Genomic DNA, 24296 nt, shown 5'->3' with positions numbered 1-24296 from the left:
TCTTGAAAATATTTAACGATTTGGCCTCAACTATCTTTATGGTAGAGAATTCCATAGATTCACCATTCTTTGGGTGAATAAGTTTCTCATCTCAGTCCGATAAGATCTACCTTAGGCTGTGACCCTGGTTCAGAACTTCCTCACCACTTGGAACCTCTTTCCTGGATCTGCTCTGTTCAGTCCAGTCAGAATTTTATTAATTTCAACAAGGTCCTTTCTCATCCTTCTAAACTCTAGGATAGAATATACAACTGCAAGTGCTTTCCTCATTTGACTTCCTTTGCCCAACTCTGCATAAACTTGAGCTCATACAAGACTCTGCTGCCCGTTATTTAACTTGCACTAAATCTTGCTCACCGCTTTCATCTTGCTTTGAAGCCTCTCATTCACAGTTTTCAAATACCACTCCCTCGTGACCTCACCCCTTTCTATCTCAATAACATCCCCCAGTTTACAACCTTCTGAAATTTCCTAAATTCTAGCTTCAGTTTACATTTTAAAAAAATGCAAGTTGCATTAACAAAGCCACAGTTCCTTGAATGGAAAATGAACGTAGAGCAGGTCAGGTTGGAAAAATCAATGGCATATTGGAAAATATTTGCCTTCTTAGGTTACCCTGCATAGACCTTTCTTAAATAAAAATTTTGGGGAAATTTGTTTGTAACAACACAATATAATTTTTTATCCCCAAAACAAGATATTTTAAAGATGTGGACTTTGCTGACAAGGCTGGTTACCCTTAAGGTAGTGGCGAGCCACCTTCCTGAACCATTGCAGTCCATCTGGCAAAAGTGCTCCCATGCTGTTCAGGCAGACTACCAGGATTTAGATCAAGCATTGATTAATCGTTTTCAAGCCAGGAAGATGTGAGACTTGGAGGGGAAACTGCAGGTGGCAGTATTCCCATGCACCTGCTTCCCTCCTCCTCCTTTGAGGGCATGAGTGAGAGATGCTGTCAGACTAGCCCAGATGAGTGACTGCAGTGCATTTTAAAAATGATGCTAATTTTATTCTTACCTCTATTCCCAATCAAAGCAAAAAATATGTCCACTTTATATGAAATTGGCAATACCCTGACTATCAGAATTGCAATTCTTAAAATAAATAGTGAGGAGAACAGAGACAGTTGCATAGGGAGTGTGATACAAATAGCTATCATACTGCATAATTTTATGCTGGCAAACTGACTTCTACAAGTTTAATGAGACCTTGAACATGACCCCATAATTTGGTAAACATCAATCCAGCTGACAGGAGTTTTGATGGTCATACTGATTAAAATTTTTTTTAAACTGGACTGGCAAGTCTTTGATGAAACTTTCTGATCCACTAAAATACCATGGAAACAAAATCTTTGCACAGCTCATGACTCAATTAGGTGCAACACATAATACAACAGTTAGCCTTTAAAATTAATCAAAATCCAATCAAATGGACTGGCTGATAGCATAGAAACAAAAGAATTTTGCAATATAAAATTAAACACTTGCAACTAATCAAATAAAGAAAACGTCCTCAGCCGTCTTCACTCCAATATTTCTTGTCTCAACGTTTGAACAGTTATTATGATGAACAATTCAACTTATAGCATAAGAAATACATGGTTTATGTAAGTAATTAAAATTTGGTATACAAGCAATTTATTATATTACTGAAGGTCACATCATAGTCAGAGTTGCACAATTAAAACTGATTGCTGCCTGTTGTATTTTAGTATTGAAGCATAAAATGCTACTTGCAGTTAAAGGAAAAAATTGGAGCCCTCATCTTATCCTCAGGGTAAAGATTAGCAAGGTGCTTTATAGCAGCACAAGTGACCAGTCTGAGTAAAATCACAATATCACAATGCATATTTACCTTGATTTTGACTTAAAATATTGTATTGTTCTACAGATGAGTTAAATTGTACTGAAACTTGATCATGAGAGCAAACAATGGCTTACCTCCTGACTGCTAAAACTCCAGACAGATTAAAAAGACGTAAAGATGGTTTATCTACCAAAAAGCAACTTAAATTTCCTGTTCACAAAACAGAAAATTCTGTGAAAGGTAACACCATATTACTAAACTGAGCAATTAAGCAGTACTATTAAATGCTAAAGTACAACATACTGCTCTTTAAGATAGCTGTTAACTTAGCTTGAAGTGCTACAGAAACTGCAGTAATTTGTCCACCCCATGGTTCTAGCTTCTTCTGACAGTGATGAATAAAAAAATCTTCTATGCTGGCATGAAATTTTTATAAGCTAAATGAAGATATTCAACCTAACAGTGAAGGTCATCTCATACACAGTGCTAAAATTTACTCTTCTGCTCAGGATTCTTCCTTACAAAAACATTTGGGACAAAAAGCTCTGTTCAACACTGCATGATCAAAAACTATGTATTCTTAAGTCTATCATGAACACTTGAAATCATTCATTAGAGACAAAGAAGAGAGAATATTTTTCATTAAAAATGTACACAGGTATTTTGGAAGTATCTAATTACTGAACAAAATATTGCAAATCAAATAGTGCCAATTTCATTGGAACATAAATTAACCATGCTTCCTTCCAACCAGAGAAAAATAGCATGAAAACCACAACATTAGAAATGAAAGAGGTAAAAATACAAAAATTTGCAAAATACAGATGAAGCAATCACTATAAACTTACTTTCTATTGCAAGAGCAGAAAACTATTTGTCATCTAGTGCTGTGACCCACAGCCAAAAAAGAAGTGTTGTCATGGATCTCGAGTATTCCCACGCCCAATGGTGCAACAGGCAAAATGTATTACAATAGCAAATACCTCAGAATCAGGTTTATCATCACGGATATGACGTGAAATTTATTGGTTTGCAGCAGCAGTACAGTGCAGAGACATAAAATTACTATAAATTACAAAATAAATAATTAGCGCAAAAAAAAGGAATAATCAGGTAGTGTTCATGGACCATTCAGAAATCTGATGGCGGAGCAGAGGAAGCTGATCCTGAATCATTGAGTGTGGGCCTTCAGGGCTCCTGTACCTCCTCCCTGATGGTAGTAACGAGAAGAGGGCATGTCCCGGATGGAGAGGGTCCTTAATGATGGATGACGCCTTCTTGAGGCACCACCTCTTGAAGATGTCCTCGATAGTGGGGAGGGTTGCGCCCCTGATGGAACTGGATAAGTCTAAACCCTCTGAAGTCTCTTGTGATCCTGTGCGTAGGGACCTCCATACTAGGCTGTGATGCAACCAGTCAGAATGCTCTCCACCATACATCCATAGAAATTTGCAAGTGTCTTTGGTGACATACCAAATCTCTTCCAACTCCTAACGAAGTAGAGTTGCTGGCATACCTTCTTCATGACTGCATGAATGTGTTGGGCCCAGGACAGATCGTCAGAGATATTGACACCCAAGAACTTAAAGCTATTCACCCTTTCCAGTGACCCCTCAATGAGGACTGGTATGTATTCTCCTGACTTCCCCTTCCTGCCCTGCAGAAACATTAAGTTTGTGCTTTCTAAATAAATGACTGAGTTTCCTGTTGTTTAATTTTAATCACTGAGTTGCTATAATTATGCACATCAGACTGCAGTGGATGTGAGAATTAATGTTTTCAGCCTTAATAATTAAATAATTTGATTGGGTTTCAACACCAAGTTTCCAGTGAAGCTTCTTTTTAAATTCTACTAACAGAATTGGGTCAGAAACAAAGATAATTTTTGCAAGGTTTATTCTGTTAATAAAAGCACAATAATTGAAAACTCCACTGGTGGTTTGAGGGTTCTCTGCTTTAGGAAACTGTCTTGGAACTTAGGTTTAACTGGAGCTGATCGAATTAAGATATCATCCCTCCAGTGACAACATCCAAATTTGTTCATACTGGCTTGACCCAGATTCCCCGAGAACACCAGATCGCTGCATAAGACTTGCTTGTAAGCCAACCTTTACTGGGCAATCTCACTAAATGAGAATGCAAGGGCAGTGGTATGTTTACATGGAAGGCGATTTAAAGTGCAATGTTATGCACATGGAGCTTTGCACTGCATGTAGCAATGCTACACTAAACTTGGGATAGTTTGACATTCACAATAGTTACAAAAATATATAACTTTCCAAGATTTACTTATTCCAAAAAAAAACTTTGTTTTTATTTTCTCATAGAATCAGTTTCATTCACCATGGAAACAAGCACTTCAGCCCACTGAGTCCATGCTGACCATCAAGTCAAGCACCCACCCACACCAATCCCACCTTAATCCCATTTTATTCTCCCCACATTCCCATCAACTCTTCCCTCATTCTACCAACCACCCACATACCCAGGGCAATTTACAGTGGCCAGTTAACTTACCAACTCACACATCTTTGAGATGTGGGAGGAAATCGGAGCACCAGGAGGAAATCACAGTGTCACAGGGAGAACATGCTAACTCCACACAAACAGCACCAGAAATTAGGATTGAACCAACGTCACCAGACCAGTGAAGCAGCAGCTCTATGAACTACGCCACTGTGGCACTCATCCTAGGTTTTCTACCATTTTTCATTTCACCGGTAGTGTGGCAGTTAGTGTAATGCTATTACAGTGCCAGCAACCTGGGGTCAATTCCACTGCTGTCCGCAAGGAGTTTGTACGTTCTCCCCGTGTCTGCGTGGATTTCCTCCAGGTGCTCCAATTTCCTCCCACGTTCCAAAGACGTACAGGTTAGGAGCTGTGGGAATGCTAATATTGGTGCCAGAAGAGTGGCGACACTTGCAGGCTGCCCCCAGCACATTCTCAGTAATGCAAAAAGATGCATTTCACTGTGTGTTTCAATGTACATGTCACTAATAAATAAATATCTTTTTTATCTTTGCTTGTGAGAAGTTTTAACATTAGAACATAAGACATAGGAGCAGGAGTAGGCCATCTGGCCCATCAAGCTTGCACTGCCATTCAATGAGATCATGGCTCATCTGGCCGTGGACTCAGATCCACTTACCTGCCTTTTCCCCATAACCCTTAATTTCCCTACTATGCAAAAATCTATCTAACCATGTCTTAAATATATTTAATGAGGTAGCCTCCACTGCTTCCCTGGGCAGAGAATTCCACAGATTCACTATTCTCTGGGAAAAACAGTTCTTCCTCATCTCTGACCTAAATCTACTCCCCTGAATCTTGAGGCTATGTCCCCTCGTTCTAGTCTCACATACCACTGGAAACAATCTTCCTGCCTCTATCTTATCTGTCTGTTTCATAATTCTATATGTTTCTATAAGATCCCCTCTCATTCTTCTAAATTCCAGCAAGTATAGTCCCAGGTGACTTAAATCTCTCCTCATAGGCTAACCTCCTCACCTCTGGAATCAACCTGGTGAACCTCCTCTGCACTGCCTCCAAAGCCAATATATCCTTCCTCGAGTAAGAAGACCAGAACTTCCTGCAGTTTGCAGGTGCGGCCTCACTAGTAGCCTGAACATATGTAGCATAACCATCCTGCTCTTCAATTGCTCTCGCAATGAAGGCCAACATTCCATTTGCCTTCTTGATAACCTGTTGCACCTGCAAACCAACTTTTTGTGATTAATGCACAAGCACTCCCAAGTCCCTCTGCACAACAGCATGCTGCAATCTTTCACCATTTAAATAATAATCTGATCTATTTTCCTTCCAAAGTGGATGACTTCGCATTTACCAACATTGTACTCCATCTTCCCACTCATTTAACCTATTTGTATCTCTCTGCAGATTCTCTGCATCCTCTGTACAATTTGCTTTTCCACTCAATTTAGTGTCATCAGCAAACTCAGATATGCTACACTTAGTCCAGTCTTCCAAATTGTTCATGTATATCGTGAATATTTGCAGGCCCAGCACTGACCCCTGCAGCACCCCGCTCACCACTGATTGCCGACCAGAGAAACACCCATTTATCCCAACTCTGTGCCTTCTATTGGTTAACCAATCCTCAGTTTGTGCTAATACATTACCCCCAACTCCATGCATTCTTATCTTATGGATAAGTCTTTTATGCTGCACCTCATCAAACGCCATCTAGAAATCCAAGTATACAACATCCACCTGTTCCCCTCTATCCACTACGTTCATTACATCCTCAAAGAACTCCAGTAAGTTTGTCAAGCAGGACCTGCCCTTCCTGAATCCATGCTCTGTTTGCCCGATGGAACCATTTCCATTCAGATGTCTCGCTATTTCTTCCTTAATGATAGCTTCAAGCATTTTCCTGACTACAGACGTTTTGTATTGTCTGAGCTTAGAATACTGCTAATATCATCAAAGACTGACCAGATTTCTGGATATTTTCCCCTCACCCTTCAGAGAAATGCAATACTCTGTTTAGCAGCTTCACTCCATGGCTAAAACCAGGAACTGAACCATGTAATCACACATATGTTCATCCCATCCTCTGACATGAAGTAATGACATACCAATTCCATTGCATGGTTTCAATTCTTCCCACATCCCCCCCCCAACCCCAATAATTACAAGAAATGGTTTGAAAGAAAGATACTTTCTGGAGAAATCATGCATGTAGTGTTGGGTACATGCATAAATTAGAGCATTAACCACAGCCACTAAGTTATTTTCCAGTTCTGAAAAAAAAAACAACAAAAAACAGGACAAGCTTGCAGACAACAGTACCATGTGGAGCAAAGAGCCTTAGAATAAGATGAGCAAATTAAAATCTACAAAATGAGCAAAATAGACTCTAAAATTAATTTAATATATTCTGAGTGCAAGACAACTTGCTGGGAAATGCTGACAATTCTGCATCAAACTGCCATCACATCTCCAAGTCGCTGGTGAGGCCACATGTGGTGTACTGTGTACAGTTTTGGTCACCCTGTTATAGAAAAGACGTGCTTGACAAAGAAAATCACTTTCACCTTCAGTGTGCCAGCAGTTTTTGGTCACCTGAGTAAAAGAGTTTAAAGATCTAGACCTTACATCCAGCATAAAGCTTATGCTCCATAAGGCAGTAGTGATCCCATGGAAATGGAGTAGAAGTGAGTCACCTTCAACCTCAAGGGACTGCTTGAGAGGTGACAACGATTGCATGCTCCTTAACATTACCTTTCATATAATAAAATTGCCCAAAGTTCTTTAGAGGGAAAATGTGTCACCATACAGTGATGGAAGTAGAACTGAGATGAAAGATGGGATTTCAGGAGGTTATTGAGAAGCAAAGACTGACAAGATGAAGAGAACAGAATATGGTTGTCAGGACTCAAAAGAGACTGCAGATGCTGTAATTTGGAGCAAAAAAAAACTTCTGGAGGATCTAAGTGGGTCAGGTAGCATCTGTGGAGGCAGAAGGATGGTTGATGCTACAAGTCGAGACTTCTGCCTCTACAGATGCTGCCTAACCCACTAAGTTCCTCCAGCAGCTTGTTTTTTTGCTCCAGATTACAGCATCTGCAGTCGCTTGCATCTCTAGAATATAGCTGTCATTTATGCCTTCCCCAGGGCTGATCCATCCCTGCACTCTCTTTGCCCAAATACCATCCCTTTTCAGCCTCCTCCTCCGTGTACTCTTCACGCAAGTTTCCAATAACAACATACAATCAGCCTCTTGTTTCTGGGTTCCAGATCTATCTACTCTCCAGCCACCTCAAAATGTTCTAACTATGCTGTTCTTTCTTTTTCCTGTGACATCTAATTCACTTCTGCTTCCTTCCAGTTGCCTCACACCTCCCTCTCTTTCATCTCCAGTGTTGCAGATTTCCCAGAGTCCAAGTCTACTCACATTCCCACCTGGGAAATGCACTACCCCTGGACAATGCCCACTTAGTATGAAATTTTGGAAGGCAAAATAATAAACTGCCAAATTGCCATTATACTACCATAGGTATAAAACTGTCAAATATAAAGATCTGCTCGATACTGTTTAACTTAGTACAGATTGTGAAAACAAGTCATACAAGTTTGTAATAACATTCATTTTCTTTCTTTCACTGTTCTAAGTTCTAAAAGATAGTATTTATTTTGGGACAACTTCTCTGAATGGCTCATAAATAATAAACCTCACTGACTAAAAATTACATTGCCAGGTTTCTATTTATTTAGCTGCTCAATAACTGTCTTCAAGCATCTTAATACATTTACATTTGGGGGGAATTCCCCACATCCATCCTCCGAAAGTAGTAATATCAATTAATACAGAAACAGCAGCCGACTTCCCTTTATCATCAAGTTTATTTTAAATCTGAGATATTTCTTCATAATTAATTTGAAATACATTAGCTACATCTGTTATGTTTTCCAAAGCGCACTAGTGAAAATCTCTCCTAGTTACCTCAAACCCTCAGACCTTTTAGTGTTTATTTTACACTTCTACATTTTCTTCAGAAACATCACTCAGGTGAAAACAAGCACGCTAATAGTTCCAAAGCAGAGCTACAGATTCCCCTGGAGATCTATCAAAACAAACAAGATCACACAAAATGAATGCACTACAGGTACAACAGGGAGGTAAACTGTGGAGCTTACTGCAGACTTGCACAGAAAATGGAAGACTGCATAAAACAGAAGAGACAGCAAATGCTAATTTTACTTTTTACATTGGTGTTGTTGATGTTGTGCCAGCCAGTTGCTTTTGAAGTTGAATATACTATTAATTATTGAATTGATTATGAACGGTTCTGGTTACATGAAGTCAAGAGACTTGCATCCCAAACTGCATATTGTATCACCCGTTACCAACTGGGATTTTAAATTATTTGCTTGATTAACTTAAAGTTTTAAAGCTCATGCTTCATTTTATATTCAATGTCTTCCCCCAAGTCCAATAGTTATGGCAATGAAATTGTTACCGGAAGGATATTAGTTTAAATCTCATTACAGCAAATAGTGAACCTGTAATTCAACTGGTTTCCTGATGTCCTTCAGGGAAAGAAAGTTGCTACCTCGACTCAACATGACTCTAGATTCAAATTACATGAATGACTTTTCATGTCCTTAAGGCAACAACAAAGGTTATGTAACATATTCCATCTCACCACTTGCTCCTTGATCCCAAGAACATTTATAGAAAATTGCAGTTCACTTCCATAAATGGGATACTTACATGTCAGACATTTATATGCATCAACAAGTTGTTCTTATAACTAGACCTAAAGAAAGCTCACCAACACCTCCACTTCCTCAGGAGGCTAAAGAAATTTGGCATGTCCCTGTTGACCCTCACCAATTGTTACTGATACACCATTGAAAGCATCCTATCCAGATGCATCATGGCTTGGTATGGCAACTGCTCTGCCCACAACTGCAAGAAACTGCCGAGAGTTGTGACACAGCTCAGCATGTCACGGAAACAAGCCTCCTCTCCCGATGAAGGGTCTTGGCTTGAAATGTCGACTGTTTATTTCCTTCCATGGATGCTCCCTGACCTGCCGAGTTCCTCCAACACTTTTTGTGTATTGCTCCAGATCCATCCAGCATCTGCAGGATTTCTTGTGTCTCCCCTCCATGGATTCTGTCTACACTTCTTGCTGCCTCGGTAAAGTAGCCAGCATAATCAAAGATCCCATCCACCCCAGACATTCTCTCTTCTCCCCTCTCCCATCAGGCAGAAGATACAAAAGCCAGAAAGTGTGTACTACCAGGCTCAAGGACGGCTCCTATCCCACTGATACAAGACTATTGAATGCTTCTCTAGTTCGATCAGATTGACTCTTGACCTCACAATCTACCTCGTTGTGACCTTGCACCTTATTGTCTACCTGCACTGCACTTTCTCTGTACTGTTACACTTTGTTCTACACTCTGTTATTGTTTTACCTTGTACTACCTCAATGCACTGTGTAATCAATTGATCTGTATGGACGGTATGCAAGACAAGTTTTTCCACTGTACTCCGTACATGTGACAATAATAAACCAATTTACCAGTAACAGAAGCTATCAACTTTGCAGGATTACTTTTCTGTTGGCATCAAAAATGTTAACTTTGTTTAATAATTCCAAAAGAATTTTCTTGGAACCTATTATACAAATGTCTTTTTAAATGCTCTCAAAAGTGTTCAATCAGTACTTGATGGAGAAAAAAATATAACATTATGTTGAAAGAGTTTGATGAGAAGGATTGGGAGGAGGCTTACACAGTGCAAAAAATGATGCATTGATATATTGATTCAAATTGGCTAATTTCTGCGTGGTATTATTTATTTCTGCAAAAATCATCAACAGATTTTCCTCTTCCATTTCCTGCTGGCTGGACAGACAACAATATGACCAGGAAGCTGCACAACTCTATTGTTTCCTGGTATTAACCCAAGGATCCAGGATAGTGTCAGGTAGGGAGCACCGAGAGGGATAATCATTCCCACATGAATGTTCTTCCTCATTTTCCTCTTCCCAAAACCACCACCCCTTTCACACCAATAGATGGAACTGAGAATCTGAAGTTTCCTCACCTGGCTTTCGACCTTCAAACACCCCATCACCATGCCAGATAAACTGTCAGGCCTGCCTGCCACTCTGTTGTGAGTATAAAAACCCGAGTCTGATCCTGACCTACAGTGCAGTCTGTGTGCACATTTTCCCTGCAACAAGGTGTGTTTGCCCCAGCAACTCTGGTTTCCTCCCACATATCAAAAACATAGAGGTCGGTAGGTTAATTAGCCACTTCAAAGTGTCCCTTGGAAGCTCTGTCAATGACTTTTGCAGAGAATAAAATAACCTGTGCAGAGACAAGTCAATTTAAACCACACATCGGCACAGACACAAGAGACTGCAGCTGCTGCAATCTGGGGTAAAAAGACAAACTGCTGGAGGAATTCAGTGGATCAAACAGGATATATGGGAGGGGAGGAAGGGCAAAGAAGGAATTAGTCATGATACAGAGTCTCGAGCTGAAATGTTCACCTTCCTCTGGCCCCCCCCCCCCCAACAGATGCTGCTCAACATGGCGAGTTCCTCCAGCAGTTTGTTTCTTGCAACACATCACTGCCAATGCTTTGCACTGTTTAAGCTTCCTCCCAAACCTTTTCACCATACTCTTTCAATCTAACATTACATTCTTTTCTCTATCAAGTATTGATCCAGTGGTAAAATCCAAGGAATGGGAATGTGGGGTGAATAGATCACAGAGAAAATTCGTGGGGAATGCGATGAGCAAAAGTGGCCTCCTTCTACAGTATAAGGAAATATGGAAAACATTCCAGCAACTGTTCTGTTCAGTGCCTGATCATTAATTAGAGTTGTAATGCTTCCTGGGCAGCTATGTTTATCAAACCCAGACATCTCTCCGTCCCCCAATACATTTACTCTCTTAGATTCTAGGGAATAGCTTCCTCGTTATTCTTAGAAAAGTATTCCACCATGAAATTAGTTTTCTAATTGTACAGCTGAACTTTTCTTCTTCATTGATGCTGGAACATAAGGGAGGTTAATCTTCAATTCCAAAATACTCAGGGAATTTCCAGCAAGATTATCAACCATACAGGCACGTGATTTCAAAATACTGCAGAAACCTGGGAGTGGGTTACCTGTCCATTTGCCCTCAAGAGACAAGGGCATTGAGGGAAAGAGAACCAAACAAAGAAATAGAAAAACGATGAGCAGTTGTCTCCCACATAAATTCTGTGCCTTGGAAGACAAATTTGCAGAGGAAAAAAAGTTACCAGAAATTCACCCTCACTAATTTTATTTACTTAAAAGATCTCAGGGGAATAAGCTAGACTACATTCCTTTTTCTGATCATTACTTTATGACAAACTTTGTTTTAAATCCTGATGTCTTCAAAGACAGACACCATAAATACTGCCAGATTCCAGAGGCTGGAGGTTCCATCTGATTTTCTGATTTGTAAAGCAATGCTCCACCAGCAAAGCTATACAACACTCATAGGGCATTCATTTTGACATACATTCTTTCCTAAATTGTGGCTGTCATCACATCATAGCTATTCACGTCCTCAGGCACATTGTAATTGGAAGGTCAGAGATGAAAAATTGAGATAGACGTCAATGCTAAAATGTGGAAAAGTACGGTAAGATAAGAAATATAAGATGAAGGGCATTCTCTCAGCAAAAAGGATATCTTGTGGTCTGTGAAAATTTACAGATAGTCAAATTAGGTTCTTTTGCAACAAATATAAGGAAAGACCTCTCCAATCCTCAAAACGCACACAATTCAACCGTATAATTGTGTTATGTGATATGCTCAGCATACCATTTTCTCCTGTGTAAAACAAAATTGCCACTCTCTTTTGAAGGAAAGGTCTCAGACCTGAAATCTCCATTTCTCTTTCCACAGATGCTGCCTGACCAGATGAGTGTTTCCAACATTTTATTGTTTCTGATTTCTAACATCTGCAGTTTTTTAAAAAAAGTTCTTGCTGGTCTGAAGTTATTTTGGCCACTGCAGATGATAAATACACTGTTCACATGACAGCTCACTAAATGGTCTGGTCTAAACAAAAATCAAGCAGGAATTTTGCAGTGTGCAGAGATATCAACTGGAAGTGTACATTTCTCGACATCATCTGAAAATATGGTTGCCCTTGGATTATCAAACTTCTCATTTAAATTCACCATCAGTTCATAACCGTGCAAAACTATGATTCAGTTTAACAATGGAAAATCTGAAGACTTTGCATCTCAACACGAATCAGTGCTTTCAGAAGTAGGGAAAATAAAAATAATGTAATGCAACATAGGATGGAAAAAGTATAATCCTAATCTTAAGAGTACAAAAGTACCGATTAATCTTTTCCACATTCGGATACAAGCAGGCTACAGGGATGTTATTTTCACAACAAAGATTTTCACTTCATGTGGCCATCTTTCCTTGATAAATGCCTTTAAAAAAAAATGAAATAGCCCAGTTGCTTCTCTGCAACTTCTACCCTAGCTATCAGTTAATTAACCAGAATCATCTCTGGAGGTAAATAGCCATCGTTTATGTTCTTCATTGGAAAAACTCTCTTCACTGGTGGACTCTTCCAAAACATAAAAATCTTAATGCCAAAAAAACTAAACAGACAATACACTATTCTACATCCCCAAAAGCATTAGAATTGAACAAATTATTTAAATGTATTGACAAACTAGTTACGATTTAAACAAACTTAGTAGAATGATAGGTTACTTTCAAATAGTCTTCATCTTCGTTCATTTGACAGGAAGATGAGACATTTTGTTGCAATTAGCATATATCTTACTTGAAGAGCAATGAATATCATATGCAGACGTGTTTCAAAATAGCAAACATAAACTCTTAGTGGAAATGTCTTGCTTTTTATACTCAAAACAAATGTTAAGACAACTGAAGAATGTACATTACTTAATTTTTGAAGTGTTTTATGGGATACTTACTAGCAATGTTGATGTATTCTTAGTCATAGAACATGGAAACAGGCCCTTTGTCTCTACTGGTCCACACTGACCACGTTGCCCACAAAGTTCATCCCATTTCTCCGTGTTTGGCCCATATCCCTCTAAACTTTTCCTATCCATGTACTTATCCAAATACCTTTTAAATGCTATTATTGTACCTGCTTCAACCACTTTCACTGGCAGCTCAATAGATGAGATGGAGACATGATAGAGGTGTACAAAATATTAAGAGGAATAGATAGAATGGACAGCCAGTACCTCTTTCCCAGGGCACCCATGCTCAATACAAGAGGGCATGGCTTTAAAGTAATGGGTGAGAAGTTCAAGGGAGATATCAGAGGAAGGTTTTTTTTAACCAGGAGAGTGGTTGGGGCATGGAATGCACTGCCTGGAGCGGTGGTGGAGGCAGGTACATTGGTCAAATTCAAGGGATTGCTAGATAAGCATATGGAGGAATTTAAAATAGAGGGATATATGGGAGGAAGGGGTTAGGTAGTCTTAGGCGAGGTTTAAAGGTCGGCACAACATTGTGGGCCGAAGGGCCTGTATTGTGCTGTACTGTTCTATTCCATATGTGCATGAACCTGTGTGAAGGAGTTGCCCCTCAGGTCCCTTTTAAATCTTCCACCTCTCACCTTAAACCTATTCCATCTGGTTTTTAGTTCCTCTTCCCTAGGAAAAAGCCTATGTGCGTTCACCCTATCTATAATCCTCACGATATTAGACATATCTTTAAGGTCACCCCTCAATCCCCTCCGCTCCAAGAATAGTCCTGGCCTGCCCAACCTCTCCCTGTAACTCAGACCTTCGAGTCCTGGCAGCATCTACATAAATCTTTCCAGTTTAATGAGGTCTTTCTTATAAGAGGGCGCTCGCAACTGTACACAGCTATTTCCTTAAGTCTTACCAAATGACGACATTAAATGTCATGCAATTGGATGGTTATTTACCTGAAAGTTTTCATAATTGACATTTTGTCAGTGACTGATTGTAAATTTTATCAGGATTATTCACTGGAAGGAAGCTGAACTGGAATTTACAGATAGCCAAAAACAAAGTGGACAAAAGACCAATAACTCCCACAACTGCTTTTAAAACTTTCTAGAGCAGTCACACTTAATTTAGGTATGAAGGTAACAGATTGTGTCAACCAAGGGAATTGCTAAAGAATGTGCTGCTGTGCAACTGTAGAAGCCTGTCCCAAGAGACCCATGACTACGATGCTGAATTCCCTGGACCATGCTGTCTGCGACTATGGTGATCTGAAACAAGACTTTAAAGAACATTTATGAGCTTCGCGCCATTTCCTCCGTTAGTTGCTGGACCCTCATCCTCGGCGCAATGTTCAATGTTGTACAATGCACTTGAGAGGCTGTTCTCGCACTTGCTTCGTTTCACATTCACACCTTAGTTTACTCCTGCACACCTGTTAGTCCAAAGCTCTCAGCATGAGAAACCGATTCAATGCAACCTCAAAGCCTTAAACATTATGTTGCAATCTTAAAAGACATTTATCGGGTTCTTTTGCAAAAAAATCTTTGTTGCCACATTGTGGAGTCTTTGAGTAGCTGCGGTTCTTGGGCTTGCCTGTTTGGGAAACATTCAAAACGAGCTTACTTGCCAGCAAGGAAAAGTTTGCAATGCAGCACATTATGTCAATAGCTGTGGCGCTTTAATGTGGCTTTTCAGCACCTGATAGCTTTAAAATAAGATTTTGTCCGACAATTATGTCATGGCATCCAAATTACATCACTGCATAGTCTTCAGCAGCGAAAGCGTTTGTGTCTCCTCCCAGTCCCTGAACTGAATGTCAAGTCTCATACAAGCTATTTCATATCTGACTAATTGAGTGTGCGCGGTTATTTATTTGACCAGTAATCACATTCAGTGGACGCCCGTCGCAAAACACTGATTATCAATTCATACCCACCACCATTTGAAAACAAACAATTCAAATCGTGATTGGCATCAACGGAAAGATTGACGCAGCCTGAATCCACTAACAACGGCACATGCAAGCTCTCCACCGAAACCATTGGTAGTCAAAGTGGCTCCCAACAACATGTCCACCCTCTAAAGGAATAATGAGGAAATCTCCCGATTCCAAATTGCGTTGTTTTAACAAGTCCTATTCAATTTCCGAAAACGCTACACGTCAGTTTTGTAAAGAAAGATTACAACCATTTCAGTCTACGGGATCAATTACTTTGTTGATGAAAATCGCTTGCAGTAAACTGCAAAGAGTCAGTTGGGCGCATTCTCACCAAAGCACACGAAAGACGAGGGATGTTAAGTTCGAATCGCGGGAGAAGCGAGCAGGAAAGTGCCCATTATGTGCTGAGCAAATAAAAATCCGTCACATTCTGCTTTTACTGGTTCACGCACAGGACAATTAATTGATCTGTTTTAGTAGCGGTCATTGTGCTTAAAAGATGCGAAAGATCGATACAGAAACCTAGAGAAACTGTCACCTCCACGCACTGAACACACAATTGACTGCAATCCAGTTACTTTCATCTCGTTCGTTCAGTCCGAAAACCACTCTCCGTGGGTTGTCAACCCGATTTCTCATTTCACACCTACTGCTGGTGTCATTCCTCACCTCAAACCACCCCATTTTCCTATCCCCTCTCTCTCCTTCTCGGCGTACCTTTAATTTTTGCCTGCTAAGTTTCTGTTCTTAGTTTCTACTACCTGACATCAGGGTTAGCAATATTCTCTAAGATAAGTTCAGAGCATATATTTCACCCCGACATTGCTCATTCTACCTTATCACTTCCCTTCACCGCCCGGTTTTGACAACACGCGTCCACATTGGCAGCGTGTACAGATGTAGCTCCTTTTCATAAGTATCCCCACGTTACGTCCTCTTACTGTTTCCCACTAATTACAGTATCTGTTCTCTCTCTCTCTCTATAAAATCGACAAAAACTCTGCCCTGTGGGTTCAGAGGTGAATATACCCCTGTGCTATATTGGAATGTAGGAAAAAAACACATCAAAAATCAACCAAACAAGCTTTATTTTTCCCCCCGACACGGCAAGCTGTGAAACGGGCTCCCAAGCTCGGCCCTGCCCGCATCTTCGGGCGATGATGTCGCCCTCCCGGGCTCTCTCCTACCTTGTGCCCGCGTTGCAGCGCTGTTCAGAAGTAGAAGAGCCAGCAAGAGGCATCCCTCCAGCCCGGGCTTCCTCGCCATGGTCACTCCGCAGCTTAGAATCCTTCTCGCCCCCCAGCTAGATTCCCCTGCACGTTCCTGCGGAAGCGGAGAGTCCCTGTTCAGACCAGAATCTGGCGAAGGTTGGACGAGGAGGTCTGAGAGCTGCCGGTATGTTAACGGACTCTCGCTGCCGAGCGCCAGAGAGGGAGAGAGACGCAAGTTAGGGGGAGGAAACCCCCCCCCCCCCCTTCTCTCAGCAGAGAGCAGAACTCGAGTCTCCGACTGCCCTCGAATAAAACAGTTACAATCCACATCAAACTTGCTCAAACTTCCAGCCGTCTCCACTCTCCGGGTTTCAGTTCCCAAACTCCCATCCCCTTCCATTCATTGCTTCGGGGGGGGGGGGGGGGGGGGGACAGATTGCTGTTGCCTCGGACTCTGGGCTTTCTTTTAACGTTTGCCGTTTACTTTTTTGTTTGGCAAAAAGAGAACGAAGAAGGACTGAGCCCGGGGTCAGTACAGCAATGAACTAATCTGTCCCGCTGCAAAATAATTGGCGATAAAACACAGTCCGCAATGATTTCCCTGGGACTCCGGCGGGGGGGGGGGGGGGAATAAAAAAGTTTCTGCGGGCTGAGTAGCTGACTTCCCCGGCGGGGAGGGGTGGGGGAAGCGGCTTCCCCCCGCCTGCTCAGGGTTGGGGGTGGTCTTGCTGCCACTGTGCGAGGGGGCGCAATGATCCGCCGCCGCCGCCTTCTACCTCGCACGATCCCGCTCCGCTTTCGCCGGCTCCCCGTCACTCGCTCACGGGGGGAGGCTGCAGCCCAACCCGGCGCGCGATCCCGACAGCTGCGCGGGCGCGCGGATTCTGGAGCGAGCACAAACCCCCGGGAGGCATGTGTTACGTGCACGCGGGGCCACAGGTGGTGGGGGTGGGGGGAGGTGGGCTGGATGCGAGAGCGCGCGCTCTCTCTCACGTGGGCGCGGGAGGTCGGGAGCGCGCGGGCGGCTGCGGGGAGCGCGCACGACGGACCGTCCGCTTCATTTGTGCTGTGATCAGCGCCACCTGGGAGCAGCGCGGGGAGTTGCCGAGGAGCAAACAGAGCCCGGAGCGCGTGCGGGGAGGCGCCTCGCTGCAGAAACGGCAGTGCCATCACCTGCAGCGAGAAGCGAGTGCGAACTGCGCAGCTTCCCGCTCCCGAGAGAGTTTTGGGGCCACAGTTAACTACCATGTTTGGAGTTGGGTTAATCCATGCACCAATATTCCCTGCAAAATGGAAACACAAGAAGGTTCTTTCCCACTTCCCCGCTCCCCCAACTAGCTACCTTCCCCTTTTCACCCGGATTCACCTGTCACCCGTCAGCTAATGTTCCTCCCCCGCCCTCTCACCCTTTTATTTCTGGTTTCTGCCCTCATGAAGGGTGTCAGCCCAAAATATCGACTCTTCATCTCCCTTCATAGATGCTGCCTGGCTCACTGAGTTGCTCCAGCATTTTGTGTGTATTTTAAGTACGAACGCCGAAGAATTTCTACCTAGCAAAATAAATCCTTCTACGTTTTATGTAAATTTGAACATAATATGCATCTTGAAATAACATTATGAAAGGGGAGGTGTTGGCAGTTTTGAGGCGCATAAAAGTGGATAAATCCTTGGGGCCTGATCAAGTGTAATCTTGGATGGTGTGGGAATCAAAGGAAGAAATTGCTGGCTCCTGGCAGAGATTTTGGTATCTTCCTTGGCTACGAACTGGAAGACTGGAAGATGGCTAATGTTGTATCTTTATTTAAGAAGGGCCTTAAACACAAGCCAGGGAACCACAGGCCAGGGAGACTAACGTCAGTGATGGGAAAGTTACTGGAGGGGATTCTGAGAGACAGGATCTACCTGCATCTGAAAAGGCAAGGATTGATTAGGAATGGTCAGCAAGGCTTTGTGCATGGGAAATCTTGGTCATTCTTCAAAAGTACTCAATGAGACAAGAGGATTGATGAGGGCAGGGCAGTAGGCATTGCCTATATTGACAAGGTCCTGCAAGGTGGGCTGGTTTGGAAGATGAGATCACATGGGATCCAGGATGAGCTTGCCAGTTGGATACAAAATTGGCTTGGGAGAAAGAGTCAGAGAGTAGTAGTGGAAGGTTGTTTTTCATATTGGAGGCCTGTGACCAGTAGTGTGCTGCAGGGTTCAGTGTTGGGTCCTCTGCTGTTTGTCATGTATATTAATTTGGACAAGAATATAGATGGTATGATTAGTATGTTTGCAGATGACACCATAATTGGTGGTGCGCTGGAAAGTGAAGGAAGTTGTCTAAGGTTACCAGGATCTAGGTCAACCGGAATAATGGGCCAAGGAATGGCAAATGAAATTTAACTTGGACGAGTGCAAAGTGATGCATTTTGGGAAGTTAAACCAGGACAGGACATACACAATAAATTCTAGGGTCCTGGGGAGTGTTGTAGAACAGAGATACCAAAGGGTACAAGTACATAGTTCCCTGAAAGTGGTGATACAGGTAGACAAAGTGGTGAAGAAGGCACAAGGCATGCTTGCCTTCATCTGATGGGGCATTGAGTGCAAGAGTTGGGACATCATGTTACAGACATTGGTGAGACCGCACCTGAAATATTGCATGCATTTCTGGCCACTATGCTATAGGAAGGATGTGATTAAGCTAGAGTTGGTGCAGAAAGGATGCACAAGGATATTGCCAGGACTTGAGAGGCTGGGACTTTTTTTCCCTGGAGCAAAGAATGCTGAGGGGTGACCTTACAGAGGCTTATAAAATTGTGAGGGGCATAGATAAGGTGGATAGTCGCAGTCATTTTCCCAGGGTAGGAGAATCCAAAACTAGAGGGCGTAGGTTAAAGGTGAGAGGAGAAAATTTAAAGAGGGCCTGAGGAGCAGGTCTTTTGTACAAAAGGTCGTGGGTTATATGGAACGAGCTGCCAGAGGAACTAGTAGAGGTGGGTACAATTACAACTTTCAAAAGATATTTGGACAGATTCATGGATCAGAAAAGGTTAGCGAGATATGGACCAAGTACAGGCAAATGGGACAAGCTCAAGAAGACACCTTAGTTGGCATGACAATTGGGGTGATGGGCCTGTTTCCATGCTGTATAAATGTATGCTTATATCCTGATCAGAAACCATCCTGTGAACATGTTTTTCAAATGACAATACAATAATTCTGTTTGCTGATGTAGATTTTTGCAAGGCATATTTAACTAACATGATAACAGGAGAGAAACACATTTTGAGTGTTCAGCAGGCAGAATGATTGACACTTCTGGTCAATGACCAGAATCTTTCATAGAGTCATAAGTTTTTACAGTGCAGAAGAAGGCTATTCTGCCCATCTTATTCATGCTGGCCTTTTTAAAGTTCGTCCCATCTTTCAAATCTCCATCTGAAGCCTTGCAGATTAGGACTGTTCAACTGTTATTTTAAGAACTTTTTTTTAATGTGATGATGTCTATGCCATCCACTCTGTGTCCCAACAATGGCATGAATACTCTTGACTATCTCCACATCTTTTCTCAATTAAATTAAATCCATATACTCTAATGATTTTTCTTTTTCAAGAGATTCAGCTCTTTCCTGTTACTTTCCCTAGGCCTCTCATAATTTTGTGCACACACTTGAATCTACCTTTAAGAGAACAGTCTAAGCCTTCATATTCTCTCCCCTTAACTATAATATCCTAGCAAATCTTCTCTGCACACTCTCTGGCATTGAAACCTTCCTGTAGTGCGGTAACCAGAAGTGTACACAGTACTTCAGCTGTGGGCTAATCAATGTTTTCTAAATTTCCAGTGTGACCTTGATGTTTTTATTGCTTGCCCATAAAAAGGCAAACATCCCAAATGCCTTCTTAACCACCTCAAAGGATCTGGTCCACTAACTTCAGCAATATGTGGACGTGAATTCCAAAATTCCTGTCCGTCTTCACTTATTAGTATTTCATAATTTTTCATGAATCTCTTTTTTTTGCATTTCCCAAATGCATTACTTCATACTTCCCCAGCTGCAATTCCGTTTGCCAGTTTTATGCCCACCAAACCAGTGCATTGATATCTTCCTGGCATAAGGATCTTCCTTTGTCATTCCCATTCACCCTGCCAATGTTGGTATTCTCAGCTAACCTCTTAGTCATGCCCCAACATTTAAAACCAAATGATTGGTATATACTAGGAAAAGCATATAGCTTTCAGCTTAATGAAATTCCCATTGAACTTCTGTTTTCTCCCTCTAGGCCATTTTCTAATCTAATCTGCCACTTCCTTTTGGATCCCATGGGTTAATCTGCCAGGTAGGACTTGAGCCAAACCCCTTTTTATTATCCATGTAAACTACTTCAAATGCATTACCATCATCAAACCTCCTTCTAACTTCTTCAAAAAATGATTCACCACACTACAACCTTCCCATACCAGATCCTTGCTGACTGTCCTTGGCTAACCTACACCTCTCTAAATGCAAATTGATGCACTCCATTGGAATGCTTCCAATTATTAGACTCCCATGCATGCTAGGCTGATTTGCCTGTAGTAACTAGTCTACTCCTTTCTCCTTTTGTAGACCACATTGCCATAGGAGCCATCTTCCAGTCCTCCAACATCATACCTACAGACAAATGGATTGGAATATGAGAATCAAAGCCTTCCCTATTTTTGCCTTTTGTGCACCTCAAAGCTCATTGATTTAATAGATGGCTTAACCCTTCTCTCACCACAGTGCTGCCTTTTTTTTAATGAGTGTTCCAGGCACTCTGTCTTCAATTCACATTGCCAGCAGCTGCAATGTTTCACTTCCTATGGACCTATACTTGCTCACGTTCCAAAAGTCAAGCTTCTCTGAAAGGAGCTCCATAACTAAACTTTTAATATTATGGGAGATACATTTTCTACATTTAAGTTGTTTGGTTTTATTTAATTTGAGATACAACTTCGGCACAATATCATGGGAATAATAAAAAGAAATAATAATGATATATTGAACCTTATATTAAATATATTTTGCCATCCTTACTAAGCAGGTGTGCTGGAAATGACGGCGGTTGCATGACAAAGAAATGATAATGACTTAAGTTGCAATGTTTCAGACGTGACATAACAGCTGCTTTCCATTAAAATAATTATTTTGGCAGTGAATTACAAGGGAATACACTATTCACTACATATGCAGAGGCAAGATTCAATATCTTTTTGATCAATACCTTTGGGTAAACACTTAACAAATCTTATGTGACAGAATTAATATTAATAAATTGACACCACACGATGAATTTTCATTTTCTAATTAAAATGATGGAAATGAATGCTATTTTTACAAGATAGGAGGTAGATCTCTCTTCAACATTATCCCCCAAATTTTTCATGGAGCCAAAGCATTCTGTTTCCATTGGTATTGCATTGGTCAGTTTCACTATTATAACTATCAAAATGACACAGAAGTATTTTTACACATTTCAATTCATTAGGAAAAATTGGGATTGCTGATAAAATATATCTGCATGATTAGTGAACTTTCCTTTTGCTAATTACAAATATTTTGATTATATATCAGACATAAAAAAACAATGTGCATGGAAATTGAAGGTCCTCTTCAATGTTGTTGCAGAGGTCCAGTGAGGACCTCTGCAACAACATTAATGCTAAACTTCACAGGATTTTTTTTGACATGAGGCTTTGTTTGAACCAAGTCATGGGTGAATGTGTGCAATGAGGAAAAGCTTAAGCCAAAGCTGACTAGTGATGCCTTTTACTATTTAGTATTTTACTGATGAAGAGTAGCTATTTGCAGGGGGAGTAGGCCATGTCACCTACCCAAGAATTGTGTTACCAATGATCTGTTAATTGCATAGTCAGTGATGAAAGTAGTGCACATGAAAGTGATATTTATATCACAGGTGTCACAATAATAAAATAAATACGTTATTAATAAGTTATTTAAAAAAGTGCAGACGGTGGGGGTCTTTCATGATTATGAGAAATATTGACCAGTTGCTCAGAAGTTAACTTTTGATCATCAACCAAAGACAAAATCTCAATTATTAATCAACATCGTTGTTGTAATCCATGTATTAGTCTGCGTGAATAGAGCAAACAAGAATGCTTCTTGAATTACTCTCTGGTTCAAGATCAGAACAAGACTGCCATGTGGGAAGCTGGCAGTTGGGAGAAATAGCCAGCATATCTGGTGAAGCAAAATAAATCTTAGAAGATTCACAAATAACTTAATAAAACACCTAAACTGACTGACTTCAATGTAATGGATGAAATCCTTGGAGACACTAAATATTTGGCAACCACCAAAGGGTATTTGTAAAAATATTTATGGTACCATTTAATTGTTTTATATCATGTTTGATTTTCAGACTAAAATATTAACCAGGTGACCTGCCAGCTTAGCACTGGACTATTACATTTCACCTCCTGCAGTCTGACAAAGAGCCAGCCTCCTGTAATGGCGAGTTGTAAATAGGTGGCTCACCGTCCCTTGTAAGACAGTTAATCTCCACTGACATTGCTTACAGACAAAAATGTTAGAATTATCTTCCTCTAACAGACTTTCTGCTTCTTTCTCACATTCCTTTTGGTGTCAGCTACTCTTTGTCTTCCATGCCCTGTGCACCATTCTCATTCTTATGTCTGCGACACTCCATTTAATACCATCATTTTTATCTCTTTTATGGATGTCTGCTTTGCTCTGACAACTCTGTCTTGTATGTCTCCATTGTTTCTGTGTGTTCTCTCACATGTCCTTGACTGATGTAATCAATATGCATCTCGCCTTTCAAAGGTCCACTTTACACATCTAGGCAGGAGGCAATGTACACTTCAGAACAGGAATTGTACACCATTCAGCCCTTCATTCTCACTTTGAAATTCAATTTGGTCATCGATTCTCTCTCTCTATCTCTCAAGTCCACTAGCCTGTCTGTGTTCCGTAGCCCTTAATATTGCCTTATACAAATCTATCTGTCTTAGTTTTGAAATGTTTAATTGACCTTGCCTCAGCAGGTTTTTTGAGAAAGATGTTCATTACCCTTTGTGTGAAAAAAAATGTTTCTTGTCACCACATCTTCAAGTTCTAGCTCTAATGTGTTCTTGTTTCACCTAACAGAGAAAATAGTTTTTCTACTCCATTAATTCCTGAATTGCAGTTTGATCATTCCTTAAACTTTTATACCCAAGGGGAAATGAGCCTAGTCTATGCAAACTTTCTTCATAATTTAGGCATATTAGCCCATTATAATTCAGTTGAAATTTTACTGTAACAGCTCCAAGGCCAATACAACCTTCCTGAGGTGCAATACCCAGAACTGGCTGCAATATTCCTGATGGGGAGTAACTGGAGCTCTCTCTGACTGTAAAATAATTTTAATTCCTTTGTATTTCAGCTCCCATGAAATGAAAGCTAACATTCCATTATACTTTTAATTTATTTTTGTTCTTGTACTCCAGTTTTTAATGATTTCAGTACCCAACTCCCTAAACTTCGCTCAATTCCTGGCTTCTCACCACTTGGAAAATATTTTCATCTGTATTTCTTAAGTCCACGATGGGCTTCCAGTTATTGAATTCTGGCCACGAGTTTTGCTCACTAATTTAATCTCCCAGTTTCCTATGAAATATTTTCTTCCATTCACACTGATTATTATCTCACCTATTTTCTTGGTATCAACCAAGATGGGTATGCAGCTCCCCACTTCTTTATCTTAATTTTCACATGATAGAGCAATTATAGCAAAATACCCTTTCAAAGGGTTACTAAGTTCAGGGGAAAATCCTTTTAGGGCTATGCTACAATAA

The 24296-nt window shown here is 41.0% G+C and overlaps 1 protein-coding gene across 1 annotated transcript in view; it reads right to left on the bottom strand.

The window, feature by feature from the left end:
* sdk2b (sidekick cell adhesion molecule 2b) overlaps window positions 1-16660 on the bottom strand; it is a 699987-nt gene extending 683327 nt beyond the window's left edge. The window contains 1 exon segment of the mRNA XM_052032768.1: window positions 16439-16660. Coding sequence (XP_051888728.1) covers window positions 16439-16517 — 79 coding nt within the window. The 5' untranslated portion in view covers window positions 16518-16660.
* Window positions 16661-24296: the final 7636 nt, after the last annotated feature.

This window comes from Pristis pectinata, chromosome 18 (genome assembly GCF_009764475.1).
Source record: "Pristis pectinata isolate sPriPec2 chromosome 18, sPriPec2.1.pri, whole genome shotgun sequence".
In the NCBI taxonomy this organism is placed as follows: Eukaryota; Metazoa; Chordata; class Chondrichthyes; order Rhinopristiformes; family Pristidae; genus Pristis; species Pristis pectinata.
The sequence above is the reverse complement of the archived record's forward strand: the minus strand, read 5'-3'. Positions and strand labels throughout refer to the sequence as shown.